Source organism: Mustela putorius, unplaced genomic scaffold (assembly GCF_011764305.1).
Source record: "Mustela putorius furo isolate JIRA1106 unplaced genomic scaffold, ASM1176430v1.1 tig00001566_pilon_pilon_pilon, whole genome shotgun sequence".
NCBI lineage: Eukaryota > Metazoa > Chordata > Mammalia > Carnivora > Mustelidae > Mustela > Mustela putorius.
In genome coordinates this window covers 488750-514067 of record NW_025421798.1, presented here as the reverse complement: position 1 = coordinate 514067, position 25318 = coordinate 488750, and the positions used below count along the sequence as shown (strand labels likewise).

Sequence of the window (25318 nt, the reverse complement as noted above, 5' to 3'; positions counted from 1 at the left end):
GAGATGGAGAGAGAAAAAACCGGAAAAATGTTCATTGGTGAATCTACAGTGAAAGGTATATGGGTGTTCACTGCACTGTACTTTCAATTTTTCTATAGGTTTGAAAATTTTCAAAATAAATTTGGAAAAAGAGGTCAAAATGCAAAAATGAGCAACCCCCTTAAAAATGAAAAACTAAACAATGAAACATGACAATATATTAAGCTGGTTAAACACTCAGAGAATTCTTTCAAATTATTTTAAAATATAGGAACATGGGGGCGCCTGGGTGGCTCAGTGAGTTAAAGCCTCTGCCTTCGGCTCAGGTCATGATCCCAGGGTCCTGGGATCGAGCCCCGCATCGGGCTCTCTGCTCAGTGGGGAGCCTGCTTCCTCCTCTCTCTCTGCCTACCTCTCTGCCTACTTGTGATCTCTGTCTGTCAAATAAAAAAATAAAATCTTTAAAAAAATATATATATAGGAACATGGCTGGCCATATACGCCCAATAAGCTATTAGCTTAACGGCAAAAAGGACGTCAAGGAAATCTTCAACAGCATTCATACATAATTTGTGACTAATAATACCTCATTGTGATTTTCAAACTATTATATACAGAATAGGATAAAGTAAAATATGTTAATTATGTTAATGTTGCTAGGAACCAAGATCTTTAGCAAGAATAATTGGGGAGACTCAACCATAAAATCAATGATGTTACACTGTGAAAATTACAATTTCAATTGAAGTACCAACATAAACTCACATTTTTCCTCCAAAATAAAAAATGCACCTTGTAGCCCAGTCTACTGAAACATTCTAGAAGAACTGAGCAACCCGGCAGTCATGAGCACTCTGGTGTTCAGATGGTAGTTGCTAAACAGCATTTCCCACTACAAGAAGTCAGAACTTCTCAGAGAGAAATGGCTAATGCCAGATCTTAAGGATGAGCCTGGACATACCAGAAAGCAGTGAAGACATAAAAGCCTGTAAGAGTTGTGTCAAAATGATTCAGAAGCCAATGGTTCCCACCGGCCTAAGATGCAACTTGATCAACAAGAATAACAACCACAACAGAGTACAATACATTTCACGTGTTTAAATCCATTAAGTTCAAAATGACACAAAAACAATTCAGTGAACAGGGGCGCCTGGGTGGCTCAGTGGGTTAAGCCTCTGCCTTTGCTCAGGTCATGATCTCCGGGTCCTGGGATTGAGCCCCGCATCAGGCTCTCTGCTCAGCAGGGAGCCTGCTTCCCCTCCCCCTCTGCCTGCCTCTCTGACTACTTGGGATCTCTCTCACTCTCTCTCAAATATATAAATAAAATCTTAAAAAACAAACAACTCAATGAACAGATCTTGACAATGTCAGAAAACCAGCTCATTATTTTATAAGCTAGTAAAATAAGAGAATCAAGTGCATATATATCCACCTTTCCTATATAAACGGTACCCCAGGGTAACCTAATGACTAATAAGAGGAAATCTCTCTTTAGAGTATTCCAGTTAATAAAAATAAAGTAAGAAGATCACCATTTTGCAACGACAGACAAATTAATCAATTGAGGCAATAACCACAACTGCAAATCATACAAAAAGAACCATAACCAGACATCACCAACTTCCTGATAGGTGTTAACAACGTCACTTATGAGGCAGTCTTGACCAAAACAAACCCCCAAACTTGAATCTAATCAAACCTCTGGATCTGAGCTAATACAGTAGCCATAAGCCCACATGTGACTACTGACTTTAATGATTGTTGACTGATTTAAAAACTGATATTCAACTTAGTTTCTAGAAAACTTTTAAGTATATCTGTAACAAACTAGGGTATGTGGTTCTTTTTTTCTATTGTAAATTTTAAGATAGCTAAATACATACCACTTCTTGGCTAAGATCAAGTGTAAGATAGCTAATTACAGATCAAATATATCTGAGGAAAATACAGCATCCAAATTGAGATATGCTAGAAGCATAAACAGATACTGTATTTTCTTAGTATCTGTTTCTAAGTTTCTTAGACTTAGTACAGAGAGACTGTCAAATAGCCTATCAATAATTTTTATGTGTTTTACACTGAAATAATTTCTGGATATACTGGGTTAAGCAAAAATACAGCATTAGAATAAATTTTACTTTTAAAAATAGGACATGTGGATCATATTATATCTCTATTTAACAGCACTGATCTAACTACCCATTTATAGGAACTACAGGGGATACCAGAACTACTTTTGTGCTTTGTTCTTGGAGAACATCAAAACAAATCATAGGATACAGGGGCCTGGGTGGTTCAGTTGAGTGTCTGACTCTTAGTTTCAGCTCAGGTCACGGACTCAGGGTCATGGGATCAAGCCCCATATCGGGCTCTGCACTCAGCGCTGAGTCTGCCTGTCTCTCTCCTGCTCAAGTGCATGCACACTCTCTCTTAAATAAATAAATAATCTTTTAAAAAAAATCACAGGATACACTCAACAAAGTACAGAATGTGGAAAATCCTTCAGGAGAAATGAGCCAATTTCTTTTAAAACAAAAAATACTGCAAAGAAAAATAAAAACTGATGGAGGGGAATCTTATACAGTAGTCCCCCTTATCCACGGGGTACATTCTAAGACACCCCCCCGTAGATGTCTAAAACCATGAACAGTGCCAAAGCCTATATACTATGTTTTTTCCTATACATACATACCTACAATAAAGCTTAATTTACAGATTAGGCACTGTAAAAAACTAACAGCAATAATGCAACAGAACAATTGTAACAATATACTGTAATAAAAGTTACACGAATGGACTCGCACTCAAACTCTTACTGTGTAATCACCCTTCTTAGGAAAATGTGAGATAATAAAAAATGCCTACATGAGGAGATGGAAGTAAGCTGAATGACATAGTCACTGTGACATAGCACTAGGTAGGCTACTGACCTTCTGAAATAGGTCAGGAGGAGGATCATCTGCTTCCAGACTGTGGTTGACCATGGTAACTGAAACCATTGAAAGCAATGGCACAGACAAGGGGGATTACCATTCATTAAATGAGACTTAAAGGACATATCAACCAACTACCTCAAAATTAAGAAATTAGAAAATGACAGATATTACGAGGATATGGAGAAAAGGGAATCCTCCTACACTGTTGGTGGGAATGTAGGTTGGTGCAGCCACTCTGAAAAACTGTATGGAGGTTCCTCAAAAAAGTTGACTATAGAGCTATCCTACAACCCAGCAACTGCACTACTGGGTATTTACCCCAAAGATACAAATGTAGTGATTGGAAGGGGCACGTGCACCCCAATGTTTATAGCAGTAATGTCCACAATAGCTAGAAAAACTACGGAAAGAACACAGATGTCTATCCATCAACCGATGAAAGGATAAAGAGAAGGTGGCGTGACACAGAATATTACACAGCCATCAAAAGTATAATCTTGCCACTTGCAATGACGTGGACAGAACTAGATGGTATTATGCTAAGTGAAATAAGTCAATCAGAGAATGACAATTATATGATCTCTTTGGCATGTGTAATTTTTTAAATTTTTTTTATTATTTTTTTTTTAAAAAGATTTTATCTATTTATTTGACAGAGAGAAATCACAAGTAGATGGAGAGGCAGGCAGAGAGAGAGAGAGGGAAGCAGGCTCCCTGCCGAGCAGAGAGCCCGATGCGGGACTCGATCCCAGGACCCTGAGATCATGACCTGAGCCGAAGGCAGCGGCTCAACCCACTGAGCCAACCCAGGCGCCCTGGCATGTGTAATTTAAGAAACAAGGCAGAGGTTCCTAGAAGAGAGGAAAAAATTAAAAAAAACAGGGAGACAAACTGTAAGAGACTCTTCATAAGAAACAGGGGCACCTGGGTGGCTCAGTCAGTTAAGTGTCTGCCTTTGGGTCAGGTCATGATCCCAGGGTCCTGGGATCGAGCCCCACATCGGGCTCTCTGCTCAGCACAGAGCCTGCTTCTCCCTCTGCCTGCTGTTCCCTCTGCTTGCGCAAATAAATAAATAAAATACTTAGAAAAAAAATCATAAGAAACAAACTGAGGGTGGCTGGAGGGGAGGAGGGAGGAGGGATGGGGTAACTAGGTGACGGACTTTAAGGAGGGCACGTGATATAATAAGCACTCGGTATTATATAAGACTGATGAATCACAGGCCTGTACCTCTGAAACCAATAATACATTATATGTTAATTAAAATTTTATAAATGTTTAAAAAAAGAGACATATCAACCAATCTCTGTATCAATCATCTATCTATCTATATCTGTCATCTTATTTGACTCCCAATTCAAGCAAGCAAACTGTATGTGTGCATGACAATCAAGGAAATGTGAATATTAATTATAATACTAATAATAAGAAATTATTTTATAATATATAGCTCTAATATGAAGGAATTAATTGGGTTTTCGGTATGATAAAGATTCTAAGTAATTTTCAGAATTATCTCTTTTAGAGATACATGCTGAAATATTTACAAGTGAAATGGCATGATGTCCAGAATTTGTAGCTAACCCTTGAACAAGGAGTTGGGGAACCAGCCCCCCACACATTCAAAAATCTACTTACATATTAACTTATAACTCCCCCAAAACTTAATTACTAATAGCCTCCTGTTGACTGGAAGCCTTACCAGTAACATAAACAGTGACTAACACACACTGTAAAGTAAGCTAGAGAAAAGAAAATGTTATTAAGAAAATCCATTTATAGTACTGTGCTATATTTGCCAAAGGAAATCTATGTATAAGTGGACCTATACAGTTCAAACCCATGTTACTCAAGGGTCGACTGTATTTTTAAATACAGGGGTGGGGAGAGAGGAGGAAGTGGATGGGGTGCACATAAAACAAGTTTGTCCATGAGATGATAACTGTTGAAACTAGCGATGACTACACAAGATAGCATTGTGCTATTTTACTTTTGCATGTGACATTTTCCATAATAAAAATCTAAAAATAAGAACAACAAAAAAATCAACCTGAAGTGGCTCCTACTGGACAAGGATGGGACAATATGAACATCAAGAAGAAAAATGACTCTGACAGAGTTATCAAAATACATTTAAACAGTTACGTTTACAATAAATACAAATTAAAACCAGTAATACAAATTAAAACCTTACTTGTCATCTTTAAAGGTTACAAAGCAATTGATTCATTCTGAAAGCTGGTAAATAAAGGAAAAGAATGAAGCATTTATCCTATTTTTTCTGTACTGGCTGTATTTCAAAAGAAACGAATAGTTGATATGGGAAAATTCTTTTTAGAATTCCAATAAACAAATGGAGAAGGAATGGAAGAATTAGAAAATTAACATTTTGTAACCCTTGATAGAGCTAGGCAACGTGATTAAGAGCTGTTAAAACTGGGGTGCCTGTGTGGCTCAGACAGTTAAGTGTCTGACTCTTGATTTCGGCTCAGGTCATGATCTCAGGGTCCTAAGATCAAGCCCGACATGGGGCTCTGTGCTCAAGGAGGAGTCTTCTTGGGATTCTCTTCTCTCCCTGTCCTGCTGACCGTTCCCACCCACCCCCAACTCAGCTCACACATTCATGCCCTCAAAGAAAAAAAAAAAAGAACAACTGCTAAAACCAGCCTGTAAAAAAGCTGACAGGGACGGGCGCCTGGGTGGCTCAGTGGGTTAAGCCGCTGCCTTCGGCTCAGGTCATGATCTCAGGGTCCTGGGATCGAGTCCCACATCGGGCTCTCTGCTCAGCAGGGAGCCTGCTTCCTTCTCTCTCTCTCTGCCTGCCTCTCAGTGTACTTGTAATTTCTCTCTGTCAAATAAATAAATAAAATCTTTAAAAAAAAAAAAAAGCTGACAGGGAACTTCATAAAAATTGACGGGCTAGAGGCACCTGGCTGGCTCAGTGGGTTGGGCCTCTGCCTTAGGCTCAGGTCATGATCTCAGGGTCCTGGGATCGAGCCCCGCATCGGGCCCTCTGCTCAGCGGGGAGCCTGCTTCCTCCTCTCTCTCTGCCTACCTCTCTACCTACTTGTGATCTCTATCTGTCAAATAAATTAATTAAATATTTTTTTAAAAAATTGACAGGCTAACAACACCTGAACCTGATCATTGATAATTTTTCTCTTAACTTTATATTATGTAAATTTTCAACAAACACAAAAAAGCAGAGAATACAATACCCACCCCATGTATGTACGTATTACCCAGCTTCAAAAATTATCAACTCATGGCCAATACTCTGCCATCTATACTCAATTCCTTTCTATCTTCAATTATCCTAAAGCAAATCTCAGACATACTAGTACGTCATCCACAAATACTTCAGTATGTATCTCTAAAATGGTTTCTGAATCTCAGCACTACTGACACTTTGGACCAGATGACTCATTGTTATGAGGGCTGTCCTTTGTGCACTATAAGATGTTTAGCAGCATCCCTTCAATCTACCTACGACACACTGTCAGTTAACGGATTATGACAAGTGGATGTTCCAAGTGTCTACAGACATTACCAAATGTCCCCTGGGGAGGCAAAACCCATGCACCACTGAGAACCACTGTTATAAAAGATAATACTTAAAAAATAAAGCCACAATACCATCATCTCCCCTAAAAATATTAACAGCTATTTCTGAACATCATAAATTCTTTGGTCAGTGTTCAAATTATCCTGATTGTTTTGTAAAAAAAAAAAAACCAAACCAAACCAAAACAAAACTTCACAAGTTTTTCAAAGCATGTTTCACATAAGGTACACACATCACAACTGGCTGATCTATCTCTTAAGTCTCATTTAATGGATAAATTCCCCTTCCTCTTTGCAATGTATTCACAGAAATGCCACATATTCCAGTTGATTCATTTGGCTCTTGCAGTCAATAAAAATTTTCCCTCTGTTTAATTTCTTTCCTCTGATTTATCCATGGAAGAGACCAGGCCCATAGTTTCCGTTTGGATTTAGCTAACTGCATGCATCCCTGTGTTTTAATTTAACACGTTCCTCTGGCACTGGTATTTCATATAATTGGTGGCTATAAAAGCTTAATCAGATCCTTACTTGAGTTTTTGACAAGAATATTTCACAGGTAATGTTGAACACTGACCAAACTTAGTACAAAGATCATGAAATGATATTCAATGTCAACTTATGCAACGCAAAAGAAAGTTCACAAGTAGACAGCACTACTTATGTATTCCTGCCAAGAATAAACAAAAAATGAACCAAATCCAATCACACCCTAGATTTAAGTACCAATTCACAGGAAATACAGGGAATGGACGAACACGTTAAATAACATCATAGGACATAATCAAGCCAAATTCAGAATGTAGAAAATTATACATGACCAATGACCCAGTTTCTTCCATAAATAGGTATAAAAAAATAAAATGATATAAGAAAATGGTACAGACTAGAAGAAACCACTTTTAATACATGAACCTCCCTTGAATCCTGATTTAGATACACAGACTATGGGTTTTTTTTAAATGGTATTTATGGGATATTTGTGCAAATCTAAACACTTACTGAGTATTAGGTGATATTGCAGTTAGTCTTCAAATTTTTTTGGTATCATATGGTTATGTTTTTTAAAATGTCCTTCTTTCTAGAGATATATGTGGAGGTAATTATGAATGAAATGTTACCCGGAATTTGATTTAAAATATGCCAATGTGAAAGGGAAGGGTATAGAAAACAAGATACCATGTGTTGCTAGTTGTTGAAGCTGTATGATGGGTACTAAGGTTCATTATTCTATTTCTGTGTATGTTTGAAATTTTCCATGATAAAGATTTCTTTAAAAAATCAAGTCCCCCAGCTTTAAGGATGGATGGGAAAGCATCAGGACGTGTTTAGGAGTTCCTGCAGTAGGCTGTGTGAGAGGTGAAATGGCCTGTACTAGAGAGAGGAAACAAATAAAGTAGATGGATATTTCAACAGCTATTTAGGAGGTATAATGGATAGGGCTTGGTAATTCAACGAATATGCCAAGTGAGAGAGGGAGTCAAGGACAAGGCACAGATTTCTGGTTTGAATATGTGGCTCGCACCAAGGACAAAGGGCAGATTTGCGGAAGGCTGGGGTTTGAGGTACCTGCGTAGCATAGCACACATGGCAGCTGAGGCCAAGGGGGTGAAAAAGATACCCCGGATGCGAGAATGCAAAAAGTGAGAAGGGAGGAGCACCTGGGACAGAGAGTGAGGAGTACCCAAGGCCCATCTGCTCACTGTGAAGGTCTTTTGTGTGTGTACCTGGGCTGAGATGTGTACATGCGTGGAAGGGGAAGACTGGCAGTAGGCAGGAACGGGGGCAACTGATGGTGGTGATGGAAGATGCACCTGTGTTTGTGTGCATAGTCGGGAAGACCCTAAACCACAAGTCCCTCCCTTCCTTGCCAGCCCGCCCTGCTTTCCAGCCATGGTCACCACGGGGCACTCGGGTGGACTGACTTTCCCTTTGAATAGCTGGGAGGATGTTGCTGCCCTCATGGCTGATCCTCACCTTCAGATCTTCACACAGGTCACCGTAGTCAATCTCAATCAGGGCCTCTCGTGCATAGATGCTGGAAGTTCGCTGGGAACCACTCACAGAATCCTCTCCCTGGGAGCTACCCTGCAATGGTGAGAGGGAGAGTCCAATGGAGCACACTGGCCACAGAATGCCCCTCTAACGGGGTGGGAGGAGGGGAGGGACCCTTTCCAACCTTCAAAGTCTTTGCAAAGCACCTCACTAGAGCACCTGTGGCAGGACAGCAGTTCAGAAGACACAAAGACCTCAGTTCAAAACTGGGCTCTACCACTAAAATTGTGATCCTTGGCAAGTCATGCCATCAGATCCTGACACCAGAAGCCTGATTTAAATATATAAACCCTCAACTGTAACATGGGATACTACCTGCCTGGCACGGTTGTGTTTAGGATTAGGAGTAATTATGTCACATGTTACCATGGTGCCTGGCACATTTCTGGTGTTCAAAATATTTTGCTGAATTAAACTGAAATGCTGTTTGGAAAGAGGGAGGGAGAAAGACATGTGGGGCTGAGATACATACCCAGGTCTAAGCCAGATATATGCAAACCTCCCCTCAGTTAATGTTCCCATCGCTTCCTACCAATCTGCACCTTCAATGCATAAAATGCCTTGGTTTCTCCATTGGCTAATGTCCCTCTCTTTCCTATGACTAAGCCTTGTCACCTCTTCATTGCTGATGTCCCTTATCCAACCCTCTCCTGGCCAACCTCCCTCACTGCAGCTCAGCCATTATCTCTCAGGTCCCCCAGCTTCCATCTCCCTTTGCTCTTTGCTAATGTCCCTCAACTGCCACTCGTAGCAATATCCAACATCTGCTGGAGCTTTTAGCTCAAGTCCCTAAGGTTACAGAATGATTCCATCTTTTCCGGGCTTCCCCCCCTCACCACCTACCAATATCCAGCACCACCCCCAAGTCAACTTCCCTTTCATACCAAAGCCACTACCTTTCCCCTACCTGCCTTCATAGCCTCAACCTGCCTAATCACCCCTGCACCCCTCCTTGTGTCCCACCACTCCTGCCCACCATCCTTTTCTCTCCCTCTTCCCCTCCCTGGTTACTTTCACCCCCATCCCTGGTTAATGCTGTTTATTGCCCACTCCCACCACCAGCCCTAATCTGATACTCACCTCCTCCTGACTAATGTCATCCATGGTGCCCTTAGACAGTGGCAACTTGATATCCTGCATCTTGCAAGCCTGCAGCAGGTTGTGGCGGTCACTGCGTTTCTGCTCCAGCTTGGTCTCAATGGCTGTTACCTCCTTCTGTAAATGGGTCATTTCCCTAAAAGGTCCAGGTAGAGAGGTGAGATCCAAATCCAGCAGGCTGCCTGCTCTACCTAGGTCCCCCAAACCCAGGCCTGAACCCACTCACTTGTTGGCGCCCCCCAGTTTCTTACGAATCTCCTCCATCTCATGATTCTTGTCATTCACCTCCGACTTCTTGGCCAGGTGCTGATTCTTCAGGTCTTGTAGCTGGGCCATGGTCTCATCTATGATCTTCATGTGTCTTTGTTCCTCCTGGTCCCAGCAGGGGGAACAGGATAAGAAGTGAACGTTTTCCTCATCTCCTCTAAGGATCTTCTCCCCCTGCCCCCACCCTCTCCACCAGGCAGAAGGAGCCTCCAAGGCCTGTCAGAGCCTCTCCTCAGGAAGCTCTGCTTTCACATACCACCATCACCCTTTAGGTGTCTCTATCTTTTTTCAAATTTGGTTGCCCTCTCCCCGACACCCCATTATACAAGTTGCCTGATATAGAAAAGTACAAAGAACTGAAACAGTATCAAGCAGAAGAAAAAAAATCACTGGTAATCTCACCAGCCAGAGACAACCAATTAACATTTTAGCCTATTTCTTCTTAATACTACTTATATAGACAGCTCTACAGAGTTGAGACTAGACTGTGATTAAAACTGTGTTTTCTGACTTAATGTTATATTTGAGCATCTTTTCCACATTAAAATTGCTGTCACAGGCAATATAACATTAGTATTAAAAAAAACCCACACAAACAACACTAAGTATTTCTATGAGTACACTGACATGAATGTATAAACATTTAAGTAAATACCTATAAGGTCTGGAAGTATACCCACCACATGGGATTAGCTCCAGGAAGAGGAAAGGGAGAGGCATTAAGAATGGCCAGTCAAGGGGAGTGCAGTCTTAGCACATCTGATTTTTTTAAAGGAAGAATATTTGGTTTTCACTTTGATCTTAAAGTCACTGAAGGGGACATATCTGCCACTTCCTCCCAAATGGCTCATAAAAATAATATGCATACACAGACAATGCAGAAGCAAATATGGCATGTTAGTGATTGATGAATCTCAGTGGCAGGTAGGTGGGAGTTCTCGATAGGAGCCTTGCCACTTTCTGCTAAGTTTCAAATGATTTCAAAATAAAAAGTCAAAGTCATAGAAATGGTATTCTGGATCATCTAGCTGCCCACTTACTCCTGCCTGATCTACATTTGCATTTAAGATTCCAATGACAGCACAAAGGACTACTTTAAAATATCAGGGTTTAATGAAAACAAACACACGTGCGTGCACACACACACATATACACACCCACCCCACCCCCAAAAACAACAAACACAGGCAGACATAAAAGTCAAATGATATGTTTAAGCCAAGTGAGGAGGATCAAATCACCTCTGGAGAGGATGCTGTAAGAAGAACAAAGGTTTCACAGTAATTTAAAGAGAAAGAATGTGGGAAAAGTGGGTCGTCAGACAATACCCAGTGACACAAGCAAGCTCAACTCAAACTGAGCCTTGGCTGTCACCAGCACAGGCAAAATGTGGAAAGGGACTCGGTTTCAGCAAAATATCATCATCTGTTGCACTAAAATTAATGTTGTTAATTATAAAAATTAATTAGTACGTTTGTCCTGGCTTTTTGGTGAAGTGCTCTTAGTATGTATGTTTGTATGTATTTTAATGTCAAGGATTTTTTAGGCCAACACTGAAGATCTTAGGTCTTTAAATAGGGTCTGTGTATTACTAAAATTTGAAGACCACTAAACTGCACAAATGCATACATGAATGTAGCATAATTTGCTAAACTCCTAATTCCCAGAGGACACTGGACAGTTTCCAATACAGAACTATAAATGTTTGTAATAAACATCAACCTCCATGCACGAAGCTGTGCCAGCATTTTGGATTTCCTCAGGTTTTACTAAGAGGGGATAAATATATCCTGAAGACTCCTGATGGATTGTGCCATATGGCATAAGAATGCTGGTCTTGTGCACCATGGCCAGTATTAATCATCTGGTTTTTTGTTTTGTGTTTTAAATCTTAGGTGATGTGACAGGAAACAAATTATATCAGATTGTTGCTTTAATTTGCATTTCTTTGACTTCCAGTAAGGCTAAATTACATGTATGTGTTTATGGGCTATTTGAATCATCTTGAACTGTTTGTACCTCTTACTCAATTTTTTTTTCCTATTTAGGTCTTCGTTTTCCTTATTTCAATGGGGCTTCATAAATTATGGATATTATCCCTCTGTCTATCGTATCCCTTCCAATTTTTCCACCCAGTTTTTAGTATGTCTTTTTATGCTCTCCTTCCTTACCTTCTTGAGCTTTTCTATCTCATTTTCATCCTTTTTCACTGTCTGCTCCCACATGTGTACTTTATCCTGGTCCTCTTTCAGTTGGTTCTTTTCAAAATCCAACTGGATGCCCAAGCGAGTCTTCTGATTCTCAAACTCCAAACTGTGGAGAGAAAGGAGAACTAGATCCAAGACCCAGGGATTCAGTTAGCTACTGAATTTCAGTCACCATTCAGTTTATCCCTCCACAGCCACATAAAACTGTTCCCTGAAGTCGGAGAACTAAGTCCCTCAGCCTAGCCTTGCGGATATGGCACAAGGCAGAGAGATTGAGCCAAACTCCACTAATCCCCCTTTATAAACTGAAGACTGCAGCGCCCTGCCAAGTTCCTAGGAGGCACAAAAAGGTCCACCTGAACCCACCAGCTATGGTAATTCCTATTTATTAAGTTTCTGTGTATTTTACATAATTACCTCTAATCCTCTAATAGCTCCACAAGTAAGCATTATTATTCCAATTTTACAAATGAGGAAACATGGGCCAAGAGGTAAAAGACCTTGCCCAAGGGCACACAGCTAGTAAATGGGCACATGTGAGATTGGAAGCCAGGTCTAACACTAAAATCCACCCTCCTTCTCCCATGGCACCATTGCAATATAATGTGGTAGGAAAAGAGTTCTGGCATCCAAACCCTGCCATTTACTAGTAGTGTAATCTCAGGCAAGCTAGTTATACTCTCCACACCTCTATCTCCTCACATGTAAAATGGAAATAAGAATAGTATTTACCTTGGGAGTTATCGGGAGATTTTTAAAGAATTAATATGCATCAAATCCTTAGAAACATGCCAGACCACACTAAGTACTTAATAAATTTTAGTTACTATCATTACTGATGGGTATACTGGCTGCATTCTGCTCATATTTGCTCACGGGCTTTGACTCTTTCCAACTACCACCTCCCAACACACCCGTATTCCAGAACCTTCAAGGAGCAGAGCTTGGGTAGTTTAAAAAAAAAAACAAAAACAAACCATGGAGAAAATACGAGATTCCTGCCACTGCCCTGCTCCCCGTCTCTTCAGAAAGTCAAAGAGTATGTAACCAGCATCCAGATACTAGCAGGCCAGGAAGGGCTAATTTCCAACTGCCTCCCCACTAACCCAGTATGGTGTGACAGATGCTGCCAGATGTCATGCTAGCAGCTTAAACCCATTAGTCACTATAATCCAAATGGAATGTAATTAACTCTATTAATTCTGAGCTATGCAATTTTAAGTCCAATCTCCTAAGCATGACTCATAAAGCCCTTTGTGATCTGGCCCCTGCTGACCTGTCCACCAGCCCCGCCTTCCTCCTGACCCCATTTTTATGCACCGGACATTCATACTTAGTTTCCAGTACAAGGCACACTCTCTCATACCTCTGAGCATGCTATTCTCACTGCCTGAACTCCCTTCTGTCGGCTGCCCAGCAGGCTAAGTCCTACTCACTCTACAGGCATCTAGATCATCACTCCTTGTTCTATAAAAGCTTTCCTGACAGTTGTGAGCAGGTTCTTCGTTCCTTTTTTTTTTTTAAGATTTTATTTATTTATTTGACAGAGAGAGAGAGAGAGAGAGATCACAAGCAGGCAGAGAGGCAGGCAGAGACAGAGAGGGGGAAGCAGGCTCCCTGCCGAGCAGAGCAGAGAGCCCGATGTAGGGCTTGATCTCAACACTGTGAGATCATGACCTGAGCCAAAGGCAGAGGCTTTAACCCACTGAACCACCCAGGTGCCCCAGGTTCTTCGTTTCTATTACACGTTTCTGGGCTTTCTCCCCTTTGGATGCAGTTAATTATATCCCACAGTTCATTACATGAAGAGTCACTCTCTGTGCAAGACCCTTCTCTCCTGTGGCTCAATCCCTTATTTCCACGCTCATTATCTTCCCTATTTTGAGTATGTACTCCAAAATGACAAATGTGTATACATACACACATATGTATATAGCCTTAAGAATGCATATCCCTGTAAAATATGCTTGTTTTTAAATTTACACAAATGCAGTGTTACACATTTACCCATGTAACTGCCTATAAATCCAGTTCCTGCTTTGAACTGCTACACAGTATTGTATATAGTCTGTATATTCATCACATTTAACTTATATTTTCCCCAAGTGATGGCTGTCCACATTGCCACCAACATCCTATTACCATAAATGACGCCAAGACAGACAAGCCTGAATGTGTCTCTTTGTAACCCTGTGGCCAGACTCTCTCTGAGATATATACCCAGGAGTAGCTTTGCTAAGTCACAGAGCTTAAGTAGATTTATTTTCATGAAATACTGCTAGACTCTTTTAATTTGTAATTCTCTGATTAAAAACAGGACTGAACATCAATTTGTAGTTATCAGCCATGCATGCTTCTCTTTCTGTGAAGTACTAACTACATCCTCTGTCCATTTCTCTACTGGGTCTCTTGGTTTTTATTTTTCCTCTTGATTTGGAGTTCTTTGAACATTTCCTCTGTACTTCCTATGCACCTCAAATACACCATAAAGGACACTATTCTGAAATTGCTGACCTACTTGTTTGTCTCCCCAATTATTTCATAACTCCCTAAGGACAGGGACAGTCTCCGATTCCATTCTGTATCCCTTGAGCCTGGCTTAGGGGTAAAAAGGCAGTAAGTATTAACTATATGGGCCATGGGCTACATGAACTGCAGACTAAGGCCCAAGATCCAGGTGACCTCTTTAATAAGAGAGTGTGTCATGTTCATCTCCCCACCAATACCTACCACAGGACAACTAGGTACAACATAGGTACTCAAGAAAAGTTTGCTAAATGAATGAATAAAATAAAGAGGGGAAGAGAAGATAAATGGTTGTTTTATTCTTACTATCCTTCCAACCTAAACTTCATTCCTCTCTGACCTCTCCCCCTTGCCTATCAGGAAAATGACAATAGTAAAAGCTAACATTTACTACTCTTAGTAAGTGCTAAGTATTACACTAAATGCTTTAGAAGGACTGGTTCATCTGATCTGCCCAATAATGCCACAAGCTAACTATCAGTATTAACCCACTTGACAGATAAAGAAAGTGGGGCTCAGAGACAGAGGTCGAGTCACTCACTGCCCAAGATAACAAGTTGGGGAGCTGAGATTCTAACCCAGGTAAACCACATTTGAAGCTGGCACTCTTGGGATGCCTGGGTGGCTCAGTCGGTTAAGCATCTGCCCTCGGCTCAGGTCATGATCCTAGAGTCCTGGGATCGGGCTCCTTGCTCATCGAGGAGCCTGTTCCTCCTTCTGTGACTCCTCCTGGTTGTGTACATGCACATTCTCTCTCTCTGACATAATAAATTAATTAAATAAATAAAAAAACAAATAAAGCTGGCACTGTTAACCATGAGGCTATGACACACTGCCTCCCTGATGTCCCTGTTCTTTAAAGCTAACCTACAGTATACACCCATCATTCTAAGAGCTGCTCCCTGTCTTATGATTCCATGTGACTTCCCAGGATATCAGGCTGGAGACTCAAGGGCACCTCCCGAGTCCTCCGGTACCCGTACTTCCACCTACCGCTTCTTGGCAATTTCATTCTGCCGCTTCACCTTCTCTTCCTCGAACTCCCGGATGTTGCGCACACCAATCTCCCGACAAAACTCTTCAAACACCTCATCCTCTACCTGAGGGGACAAGCGAGGGAGGGCAAAGGTCCTTTGGGTCAGAATGCTGCTGCCAGCCCCGTCCTACCCCACTGCATATGCTGGCATGGTTCAGCCCCTACGAACCTGGTTCATCTTCTCCTTCAAGTCTTTCATTTCCCTCTCACGACTCTGGATAATCCTCTTGATATCATTAATGCGAGGCCCAAAGTTGGCTAGCTCACTCTCCAGTTTGGACTTCTCCTGCAGGGAACAGGGTTGAGGGGAAAAAAAAGAGACCAGGCTCCTTGAAGGAAAGAGCCACACTGAGCACACTGGGCCCTGGAGAGGAAGAGCCAGCTCTCCACATGCTGAGAAAACTTGGCTGAGAATTGCCCAGTAAATGTTCCACTATCTCCCACGTGAACCTTCGCACAGCTTCCTCCCTGGCCTCCCAGGCAGCCAGCTTCAATTCACAGTGCTGGGCACACAGTAAACATCGTCAATTATAGGTCCACACTCCCTTATCTATAACCCTTGGAATTCAGACTGTTTGATTTTAGAAAAAGGTAAAAGGATATTTATACTACATTTTACATAATGCCTCCAGGTTGGTCTCGGAAAGCACCCCATGATCAAACACATTAATGCACCTAGAAGAACTCCCCCCCACAGAGACTGAAATGCCTGTACTTACTTTCAGTTCACTTTTCGAACGAGCTCAAATATCTGTTGAATGAATGATGCTAATAATAGCATCTAACATTTACTGAGCACTTACTGGGTTCAAGGAATTAGTCTAAGTACTTTACATGTATGAATTCCTTCAATCTTTGTAAGAATGGTATGAAGCAGGTGGTAATTCTAACTCCCATTTTGCAAACAGATGAAAACAGTATCAAATGACACATTAAGTAAGTTGCCTCCCATCATACAGAGTCAAGATCTGAATCCTTGGTTGGCTGACTACTATGCTTGGTTCCCTGAAGCAGGCTGGGAGGAGGGAAATGGGACAAGTTCCCACTCCCCAGAGAAACCTTGGCGAGGAATGTGAGGGTAGCCTTTGGAGGACAGGGATGAAGGCCAGACCCCACCTGTAGATTCAGGGCTAGATGTCGTGTCTTGGTTTGTTCCAGGTCACTCTGCGAGTACTTGAGTCGCATCTGCAGTCCGTGGGCCTGAGACTGCACCTGACGTAGCTCTGCCTCTTTCCGCTTTGCCTTCATCTGCTCCTGAAGTCGATGAGAGAAGGGGTAGGGGTAAGAAGGGGAATGGCTGGCCTGGCCTTAAGACTCCAACCCCTAGGGACAGTGAGCCTTTGACTTACTTTCAGCTCTTCTGTCAACCGCTCCTTCTTCTCTTTTAATTTATCCACTGCTTTCTCATCCCAGCGCCGAGCCTTGGCCTTCAAGTCACTGGCCCCACCAGAGATCACTCCTGACTTCTGGAACAGGGTCCCATCCAGTGCCACTGTCTACGCACAGTAGGGAAAAGAGAAAAGAAGAGGGGGAGAAGATGAATAGGAGAATCTTCAACACTAATGTGGAAAAAGACTCTCCAGCTCCATTGTGGACAAGGGAATCCATACCTTGTGACGCTGGTGGCCTCCAAAGGCAATGCGGCGAGCATCCTCCACATTGTCACAGACGAGGGCATTGCCACAAGCATACTGCAGGGCCTTTTTGATGTGGGGTGGCTCATAACGAATCACATCAATCACCAGCTTGGCTCCCTTCAGTTCCCGGAGCTTCTCATCTGTAGGTTTCACCTATGGGAAACAGCTCAGTAAGTGGCAGAACATGGACGGCTAGGAAGAGGGGCCCTCTCACACTGTCCTGACCCCATCCCCAACAGCCTCACCTCCAGGTAATCAAGAGGCAAGAAGGTCTCAGGCTCCCCACGTTGTTCCTTGATGTACTGAATACAGTCCCGGCCTGTCTTCTCAGAGTCCACGATAATGGCATCCATGTTCTTGCCCAAAACTTTGGTTACAGCAATCTGATATTTCTTTTGTGTGGGTTGACAGAGGTCAATGAGGCGGCCATACTGAGGAAAGTCAGAAGAGAAAACTGAAGCATGAGGCTTTTGGGAACTGGATCAAGAACCCTAATTCTCAGCTCAGAAAAGGGCAAACCAAAATCTGTGAGGAATACAGCTTCCAGGCTATGGAGAAAAAGCCTACTCCGGCCCCATAAGCAACAATCACTTTGGTCATGCCTGAACCCCAAAAGCATCTTTCTAAACCTTACTTTTACCATTACAAATTAAGTTGAATCCAGGGATGGAATTAAAGCAATAGAGAGATAATATCCAGGGAACCTAGAAACTCAGTATTTGGCTCAAGAGGCCAAGAGCTCTGATAAAGCCTAGGATGTCCCTATAAGCAAATAAATGGGTTGGTACATGCCAAGGAAGATTATATAGAAGCCTGCAGTTACTTCCTAGAAGACTAATCCCTAACCTGTAACCCCCCACCCCCTTTGAAAGGCCTGTCCAGTTTCCCCACCTTCCAGAGAGGAGTGGACACAGCAAGACAAAACTTTCAGGAAGATGCAAGTCATGTGATGAAAAGAACATGAGGTCAAGAGTTAGAACAAGCTGCGTTTGAACTGCAGTTCTTCCACTTATAAGCTGTGTTGTTTTGGGCAAGTCACTTAACCTCTCTGAGCCTGTTCCCCAAGCTATAAACAGGGGATTAGCAACCTTGTCCTCACAGGGCTGCTGTGAAAATTATCTGACAGTGAATGGGAGAGTAAGTGCTCAGGAAATGAGTTCCCTTTCCACTCTTACCACAGAGCCAGGGTACAGGCGCTTGATGCTTTCCATAATCTCTGCCTTTCGCTGTTGGCGGCTGCTCTCCTGTCGGTCAATACGAGCATCCCCCAGCTGTTCCATCACCTGGTTCAGCTCTTTATTGATCTCATCAATACGCCGCTTGGCCATCTCCACCTCCTCTGTCAGCTCCCCCTCTAACTTCTTCTGCTCCTCTAGGGACTGCCTATAAAGTGAGGGAACACAGGGGTCACCCTGGCTGATGAGAAAATACTTCTGGCTGAGAGGGACTCCAGAGATCCTGCTTGGGGAGAGGCAGGACATGATTCATAAGAACAGGCCTGGAAGTAAGAAGAAAGGCTGCAGAGCCACATACTTGCTAGTGGTGATGTATTCCTCTAGTTTCTCAATCCGTTTCTGATTCTCTTCAATCTCCCTGAGCTTTTGCTTAATCTTTGCCTGGAAGAAAGACAAATATTCACCATGACCAGGGGCTGAGCAAGTTAACTCCAAGACCAAGGGGCCCAGGCTTATACCAGCTATGTGCCCACTTATCCAAGAGCCCAACGGTTCAGGACAATCTATTACTAATGCGGGAAACCTACTAAAAAGCAGACACACAACAGTGTTCAGTGTGGCTCTGCTAATTGATGGGCCTCCAAGAGCCCTGAGACTCTGATGTTCTGCCTAGTACAGGCTATCTTCCTCACCAATCAGGGAGGCTCAAATCAAGGCAAAGTAAAGCTTTCCAGGCCTTTCTGCACCTGTTTTCTCCTCTGTAAAATGTAGGCGACCTCCACTTCAGAGAGCACACGTTAGATGCTTAACACAGTATAGCTATTAGTATTAATGCCTATCACTTTCTTTCAGATCTTCTAAGAAAGTGCTTAGCAGAATGCCTGAAACATTGTAGGCTCTTCTTACAGTACTATGACAACTATTAATTGTTATTATTTCACTACTATTGTTATTAGGAAGGCCGTGAGCAAAGTATACTTGGTTAAGAGTGTGAGTTTTAGAGCTAGACTACCCAGGTTCATATCCTGGTTCTGCCACTTCATAATGATATGACCTTAGGCAAATTACTTCAGGCCTGCACTATTGTTTCCTCATTTGGGAAATGAGGAATTAAATGAGTGGATACACGGAAAATATAGTGCCTATCACACAGTAAGTGCTCACTAGTCGTTAGCTATTGTCGTTACTGTTAAGACTACCATCACTTCTTTTTCTCTGGCCCATTATCCCTCATCTTATAACCCATGCCCACCTCTGTCTCTACTTTCTTCCGCTCTTCCAGATCCAGCCGGTCCTGGTCAGCCTTCTGATCTCTATTGAACTTCTCCAGCTCCTGGGCCAAGGTAGCAGCTCTCTTGCTGGCTTCTTCTTTTAATCGGTGGTATTTCTTCACCTTTGTTAGGAACAACCAACCGAATCAGTCTCTGTCAACAGAGCAATCCCCCATCCCAGCCCCAACCCTCCCAGAGCTTACCTGATTCTCCTCCAAGGTCAAGTCTCTGCCCTGACTCTGACTCTCCTCTTCCATCCGTTCCTCAAACTCCTGCCGGGCTTTCTCTACTGACAGCATCTCCTTTTCCAGCTCATCCATGTCACCTTTACGCTTCTTATAATGCTTCTGAGCATTCTGCAGGGACTTCTTGGCTGCTTCCAGCTTCTTGATTTTGTGGGAGGTATTCTCCTTAGCTTTGATGTACTGAGGCCGCTTCTGGTTCAGCTCTGAGTCCTTCTCCCTTTTGCCAGAGGGGAGAGGAATAAATCAGTTAGCAGTGCGGGAAGGGATGATTCCCAGGCTTTTTACTCAAAGAGGGGCCTGAGGCCTCTAGCCAGCCTCGGGGAATTGCCTAAAGAACAAGGGCCTGATGCTGCCCAGATCCTCAGAAAAGGGGCACTCTGACTACTCCCTGCAACTGATGGCTTCAGCCTGACATTCCAGCCACTCTATAAGGTAAAGCTACCACTCCTGCCTCAACTCTAGTCAGGCCATGCCCTTCAGGAACAACTACCAAGAATGACCTGTGTCCATTTAGTTGCCCCCATCTGATCTAACCTTTTCAAATTCCTGACCTTTAAACTTCTAGCTCCAGATTTCCTCTTCCAGGAAGGCATTCCCAACCACTTTAGTAGCTGGGCTTCCCATCACTTCCTCTCACTTGCCAAGGTCACCACCCCTTTTAAGTCCTCTCTTTTAGGAGTACTCATCTACCCAGAGTCTGAGTACTTAAATGCTCTATTTGTCTAAAATGCAAGTTAAGAAATGTGCTTGGTTCTGGCCAAAGCAAGTCAAGAGGAAGAAAAACTACTGCGAGCACTGGACTCTAGGCTCAGAGGAGCCCTAAGAAACAGCACAGCCTCTTGGTTTCCCACAAGTTGCAGGCCCAGGCCTGCCTCTTACTTGATCTCCTTCTCAATCTGTTGCTGCTCCCGCATCATTTTGCCCAGCTCCTTCTTCTTCTCCTTCAGCTCATCCTCTACCTTGTCCATTCGCTTCTTGTCCTTCTCGATCTCCTTGTTCTTAGAGGCCAGTTCCTTATTAAGCTTCTCAATTTCCACTTCGTTGTGATAGAGCTTAAAGAGCTGCAGCTGCACCTGAGCTCGCACCACCTCATCCTTCAGGCGCTGGTAGCGGTCAGCCTGTGTGAACAAGGGCATAGAAGCAAGGGTGAGCAGTGAGGTACTGGCACCACCCTGGCCCCTCAGAGACCACAGGCAGCTTGGCCACCTACCTCTTCTTTCTCCTGTTTGGCCTCCTTGCGTTCAGCCGCAATGTTTTTTTTGCGATGGTAATTAAACTGTGTGTCCTCTTCGGCCTTCACCATTTCCTTCTTCGCTTTATCATATTCCTGAGCCAGCTCCCCAGAGCGACTGATCTCTTCAAATAGAGCTGTCCTCTCTTTGGGGTTCTTCATGGCAATAGATTCCACAGCACCCTAGTAAAGGTTAAAACACTCTTCCCACTTAGCGCCTACTCAGCCCAGTTCCCTCCGCCCATTTCCACTCAATCATTCAGAAAAAGGTCACTGACCCCCTCCCTGCACTAGGTGCCGTATTTCACACTGGGCTTTAAGGACATATTCCCTGCCTCTAGAGGTGCACAGGAAGCAAAACGGACAAAAGCAAAGACAACACCGTGTGTTACATGCAGCGACAGAAGTAGCACAGAAAAAGGACTAAAAGAAGCTCATGGGTGGGAGACTGGTAGGGGTGTCTATCCAGAAAAGCTTCTCAAAGATGACATCTAAGCTGAGTTTGAAAGACGGAGAAGAACTAACCAAAAAAGTTAAGAGAGAAGGTTATTTCATGTAAAGGACAATTAATATGCAAAGCCCTGCTGGCCAAAGAAAGCAGGTGAATTGTGGGAACTATAATGGTTTAACTGGGCTGGAATACAGGGTTGGAAGGGTAAAGTACTGGCAGATGAGGGGCTAGTGAGGTGGGCAAGAACCAAAAAATGTGTCCTGAAATGACAGGACTTTGGAGTTTATGCTAAAGAAATGGTTCTCCAACTTCAGCATGCCTAATAACCTGCAAAGCTTGGCAAAACACCCACTGCTGGGCCCCACCCTATAGCATCTACGTCATAGGTCTGGGATGGAACCAGAAAATGTGCATTTCTAACATGTCCCCAGTTGATGCTGATCCAGAGACTACAGTTTGACAACCACCTCATAAGGCAATGAGAAATCACTGAAATGCTTTAATGAGAAAAAGGAAAGAAACAGATCTGCCTTCATAAGATAGAGCCTAAGAGATGAACTGGAAGGGGCCAGACTGGAGTCAGTAAGCCCAGTGAGGAAGCTGCTACATTAGTTCAGGGAAGAGATGAAGCTCAAGATGGAGCAAGCCCGCTGAGAGTGGGACAAGGCTCAGCAAACATTAGATAGCCAATAACCACTATAAATGCTCACCTGGAAGACAAGGAAGTTACGAGCTTTGATGAGAATGCCCAACTTCTCTAATTCCTCACTGTATTCGTGTAGCTGGACCACTTTGTTGTTGATCTTGTACTCAGAGGAACCCCCTACAAGACAGTGCATGAGTTGGCTGAAAGTCAGACCTCCCTCCTGTCCCAGCCAACTAGTCACCTCCCAGCGCCCAAGGGGAGCCTTCTGGCCAGCCTCACCCACCAACAATGACACGGGCAAAGGTGCGATCCTCAGCACCCTCCTCAGAGTAGACCATGCTGACAAAGGCCCGGTTGGCAGCTGGCTTGCCCACAGGAGCTCCGTGGATCAGGTCCCTCAGCGTCTTTACTCGCAGGTTGCTGGTTTTCTCACCCAACACAAAGCTGATCGCATCCATGAGATTTGACTTACCTAAGGGAGTAGGGGGTAAAGCAAAGGAGGGGAAGTCAGGAAACACTGCTCTGCCCCACCAAAGCCTTGGTTCAACAGCTTAGAAAAACAGTCCCTATGCAGTTATTACCTAGAACAGTTAAAAACCAGAACCCCAACTAAGGAAACAGCATATTCACACAATGGATTGTTCTACAACTTTTAATGACATGGGGAAACGCCCACAATAGAAGAAATAAGCAGATATAAAAGTCAATATAGTCAATCTCAACCAAGTTTAAAAGTAAAAAACAACAAAACAAAACCAACCAAGAGCTGAGGGAAGGTAATAATGGGAAGTTGCTGTTTATTGAATACAGTTTCAATTTTGCAAGATGAAAACCTTAGGATCAGTTGAACAATGTGAAGATACTTAACACGACATCTACCTTCTGGTTTATGGGAAATATAGCAGGTAGAGGAACACAGTAAAGGACACCATAAGGAAATCCTAAGACAGAGAATCTGGAATGCTCTCCAAGACAACTAGCCTGACCCTTTCAAAAAGCCAATGTTTAGGGGCACCTGGGTGGCTCAGTCAGTTAAGCATCCAACTCTTGATTTCAGCTCAGGTCATGAACTTAGGGTTGTGAGATCAAGCCCCATGTCCCAGCCTGGCTTCCCACTTAGCGGGGAATCCACTTCTCTCCCTCTGCCCTGGCTCCCCTACACTCCCCCATGCACACATGCTCTTTCTCTCTCTCTCAAATAAATAAATAAATCTTAAAAAAAAAAAAAGTCAATGTCTAAAAAGAAAGGTTTGGAGAACCACTCCAGAAAGCAATTACTGAGAAACAAGCAAAGGCGGTGCACAAACTTTGACTAGATTCTGGTTTCCCTTCAACAACAACAGCAACAGCAATAAAAGACATTTTGGGGAGCAATTAGGGAAGCTTGAAAATGAACTAGATAATTAGATAACAAGGAAATTAGTTTTCCCAGTTGTGATCATGGTCTAGTGGGGACACAGGAAAACAATGATTTTAGGAGTCAAATGCTGAGTCCCTAGAAGTGAAATGTCATTAAGTCTGCAACTTACTTTCAAATGATTAAACAAAAACACACATGTAGGTTTGAATATTTTCATAATAAAAACTTGGGGAAAGGCAAAGACATAGGAAAAAAATACATGAAAATGTAAACAGTGTTACCAGGGGTTGCTTCCCAAATGGAAAATTTGGGGATTTTTTGGTAAAAGTCAGGGAAGGGAGTCTTTTTACTGTCTATCTTTTGGGATTCTTTTTAATTCTATATTGTGTGCATGTGTCAGCTATTCAAATAAATAGGATTTTTAACATTAAGAGAGGCTATCTTTGGGACACCTGGGTGGCTCAGTTGCTTAAGGGTCTGCCTTCAGCGCAGGTCATGATCCTGGGATCCCAGTAAGGGTCCTGGGATGGAGTACCGCATTGGGCTCCTTACTCAGTGGGAAACCTACTTCTCTCTCTGCCTGTTTCCGCTGCTTGTGCTGTCTCTCTCTCTGACAAATAAAATCTTAAAAAAAAAAAAAAAAAAAGAGCAGTTATCTTCTCAATAGTGGAGTCACAATTGTTACTGTCTTCATTTTAGGCTCAGGTAAAAATTTTTTAAATTCAGACTGGGGCTGGGGGGTGGGGAAAAAGCTAATCTCTATAAATTCTATCTCAAGATTCTCCCTTAACATGTTATATGACCTTGAACTGAGGACCTAATTTCCCACACCTTTCTACCCAGCTATACAAATGGCAGCCTGGCTCCTTCCACAGAGGCAGTACAAGACAGTGATTAAGAGTTCGGGTTCTGGGGCGCCTGGGTGGCTCAGTGGGTTAAGCCGCTGCCTTCGGCTCAGGTCATGATCTCAGGGTCCTGGGATCGAGTCCCGCATCGGGCTCTCTGCTCAGCAGGGAGCCTGCTTCCCTCTCTCTCTCTCTGCCTGCCTCTCTGTCTACTTGTGATCTCTGTCTGTCAAATAAATAAATTAAAAATCTTTAAAAAAAAAAAAAAAAGAGTTCGGGTTCTGGGGCACCTGGGTGGCTCAGTGGGTTAAAGCCTCTGCCTTCGGCTCAGATCATGATCTCAGGGGCCTGCAATAGAGCCCCGCATGGGGTTCTCTGCTCAGCAGAGAGCCTGCTTCCTCCTTTCTCTCTGCTTGCCTCTCTGCCTACTTGTGATCTCTGTCAAATAAATAAATAAAATCTTGAAAAAAAAAAAATAGAGAGAGAGCGCTCCGGTTCTGGGGCACCTGGGTGGCTCAGTGGGTTACACATCTGCCTTCAGCTCAGGTCATGATCCCAAGGTCCTGGGACTGAGACCCACATGGGGCTTCCCACTTGGCAGGGAGTCTGCTTCTCCTTCTCCCTCTGCCCCACCTCCAGCCCCTCCCTGCTTGTGCCCGCCCTCTCTCCCTCTCAAATAAATAAATAAAATCTTAAAAAAAAAAAAAAAAGAGCGCCTGGGCTCATTTGGTTGAGTGTCCCACTTTTGATTTAGGCTTAAGTTGTGATCTTGGAGTGGTGAGATCAAAT

The 25318-nt window shown here is 43.1% G+C and overlaps 1 protein-coding gene across 5 annotated transcripts in view; it reads right to left on the bottom strand.

The window, feature by feature from the left end:
- The window catches only part of SMC1A (structural maintenance of chromosomes 1A), a 49918-nt gene that overhangs the window by 21623 nt on the left and 2977 nt on the right, over positions 1-25318 (bottom strand). For 4 of the 5 annotated variants that reach the window (XR_006608907.1, XR_006608908.1, XR_006608909.1 and 1 more), the window contains exons 2-19: positions 22608-22796; positions 22389-22501; positions 21207-21410; positions 20876-21114; positions 19955-20213; positions 19733-19873; positions 18839-18921; positions 18481-18688; positions 17551-17736; positions 17279-17458; positions 17018-17164; positions 16785-16922; positions 15838-15954; positions 15626-15732; positions 12071-12212; positions 9859-10004; positions 9615-9768; positions 8457-8567 (exon numbers count right to left, since the gene is read on the bottom strand). Coding sequence is in view for 2 of the 5 variants with exons in the window: in XM_004781224.3 (XP_004781281.2) it covers positions 8457-8567; positions 9615-9768; positions 9859-10004; positions 12071-12212; positions 15626-15732; positions 15838-15954; positions 16785-16922; positions 17018-17164; positions 17279-17458; positions 17551-17736; positions 18481-18688; positions 18839-18921; positions 19733-19873; positions 19955-20213; positions 20876-21114; positions 21207-21410; positions 22389-22501; positions 22608-22796 (2864 nt within the window). In the remaining 3 variants the exon portion in view is untranslated. The remainder of the gene's footprint in view (positions 1-8456; positions 8568-9614; positions 9769-9858; positions 10005-12070; positions 12213-15625; positions 15733-15837; positions 15955-16784; positions 16923-17017; positions 17165-17278; positions 17459-17550; positions 17737-18480; positions 18689-18838; positions 18922-19732; positions 19874-19954; positions 20214-20875; positions 21115-21206; positions 21411-22388; positions 22502-22607; positions 22797-25318) is intronic. The other variant, XM_045087844.1, reaches the window with a different exon arrangement.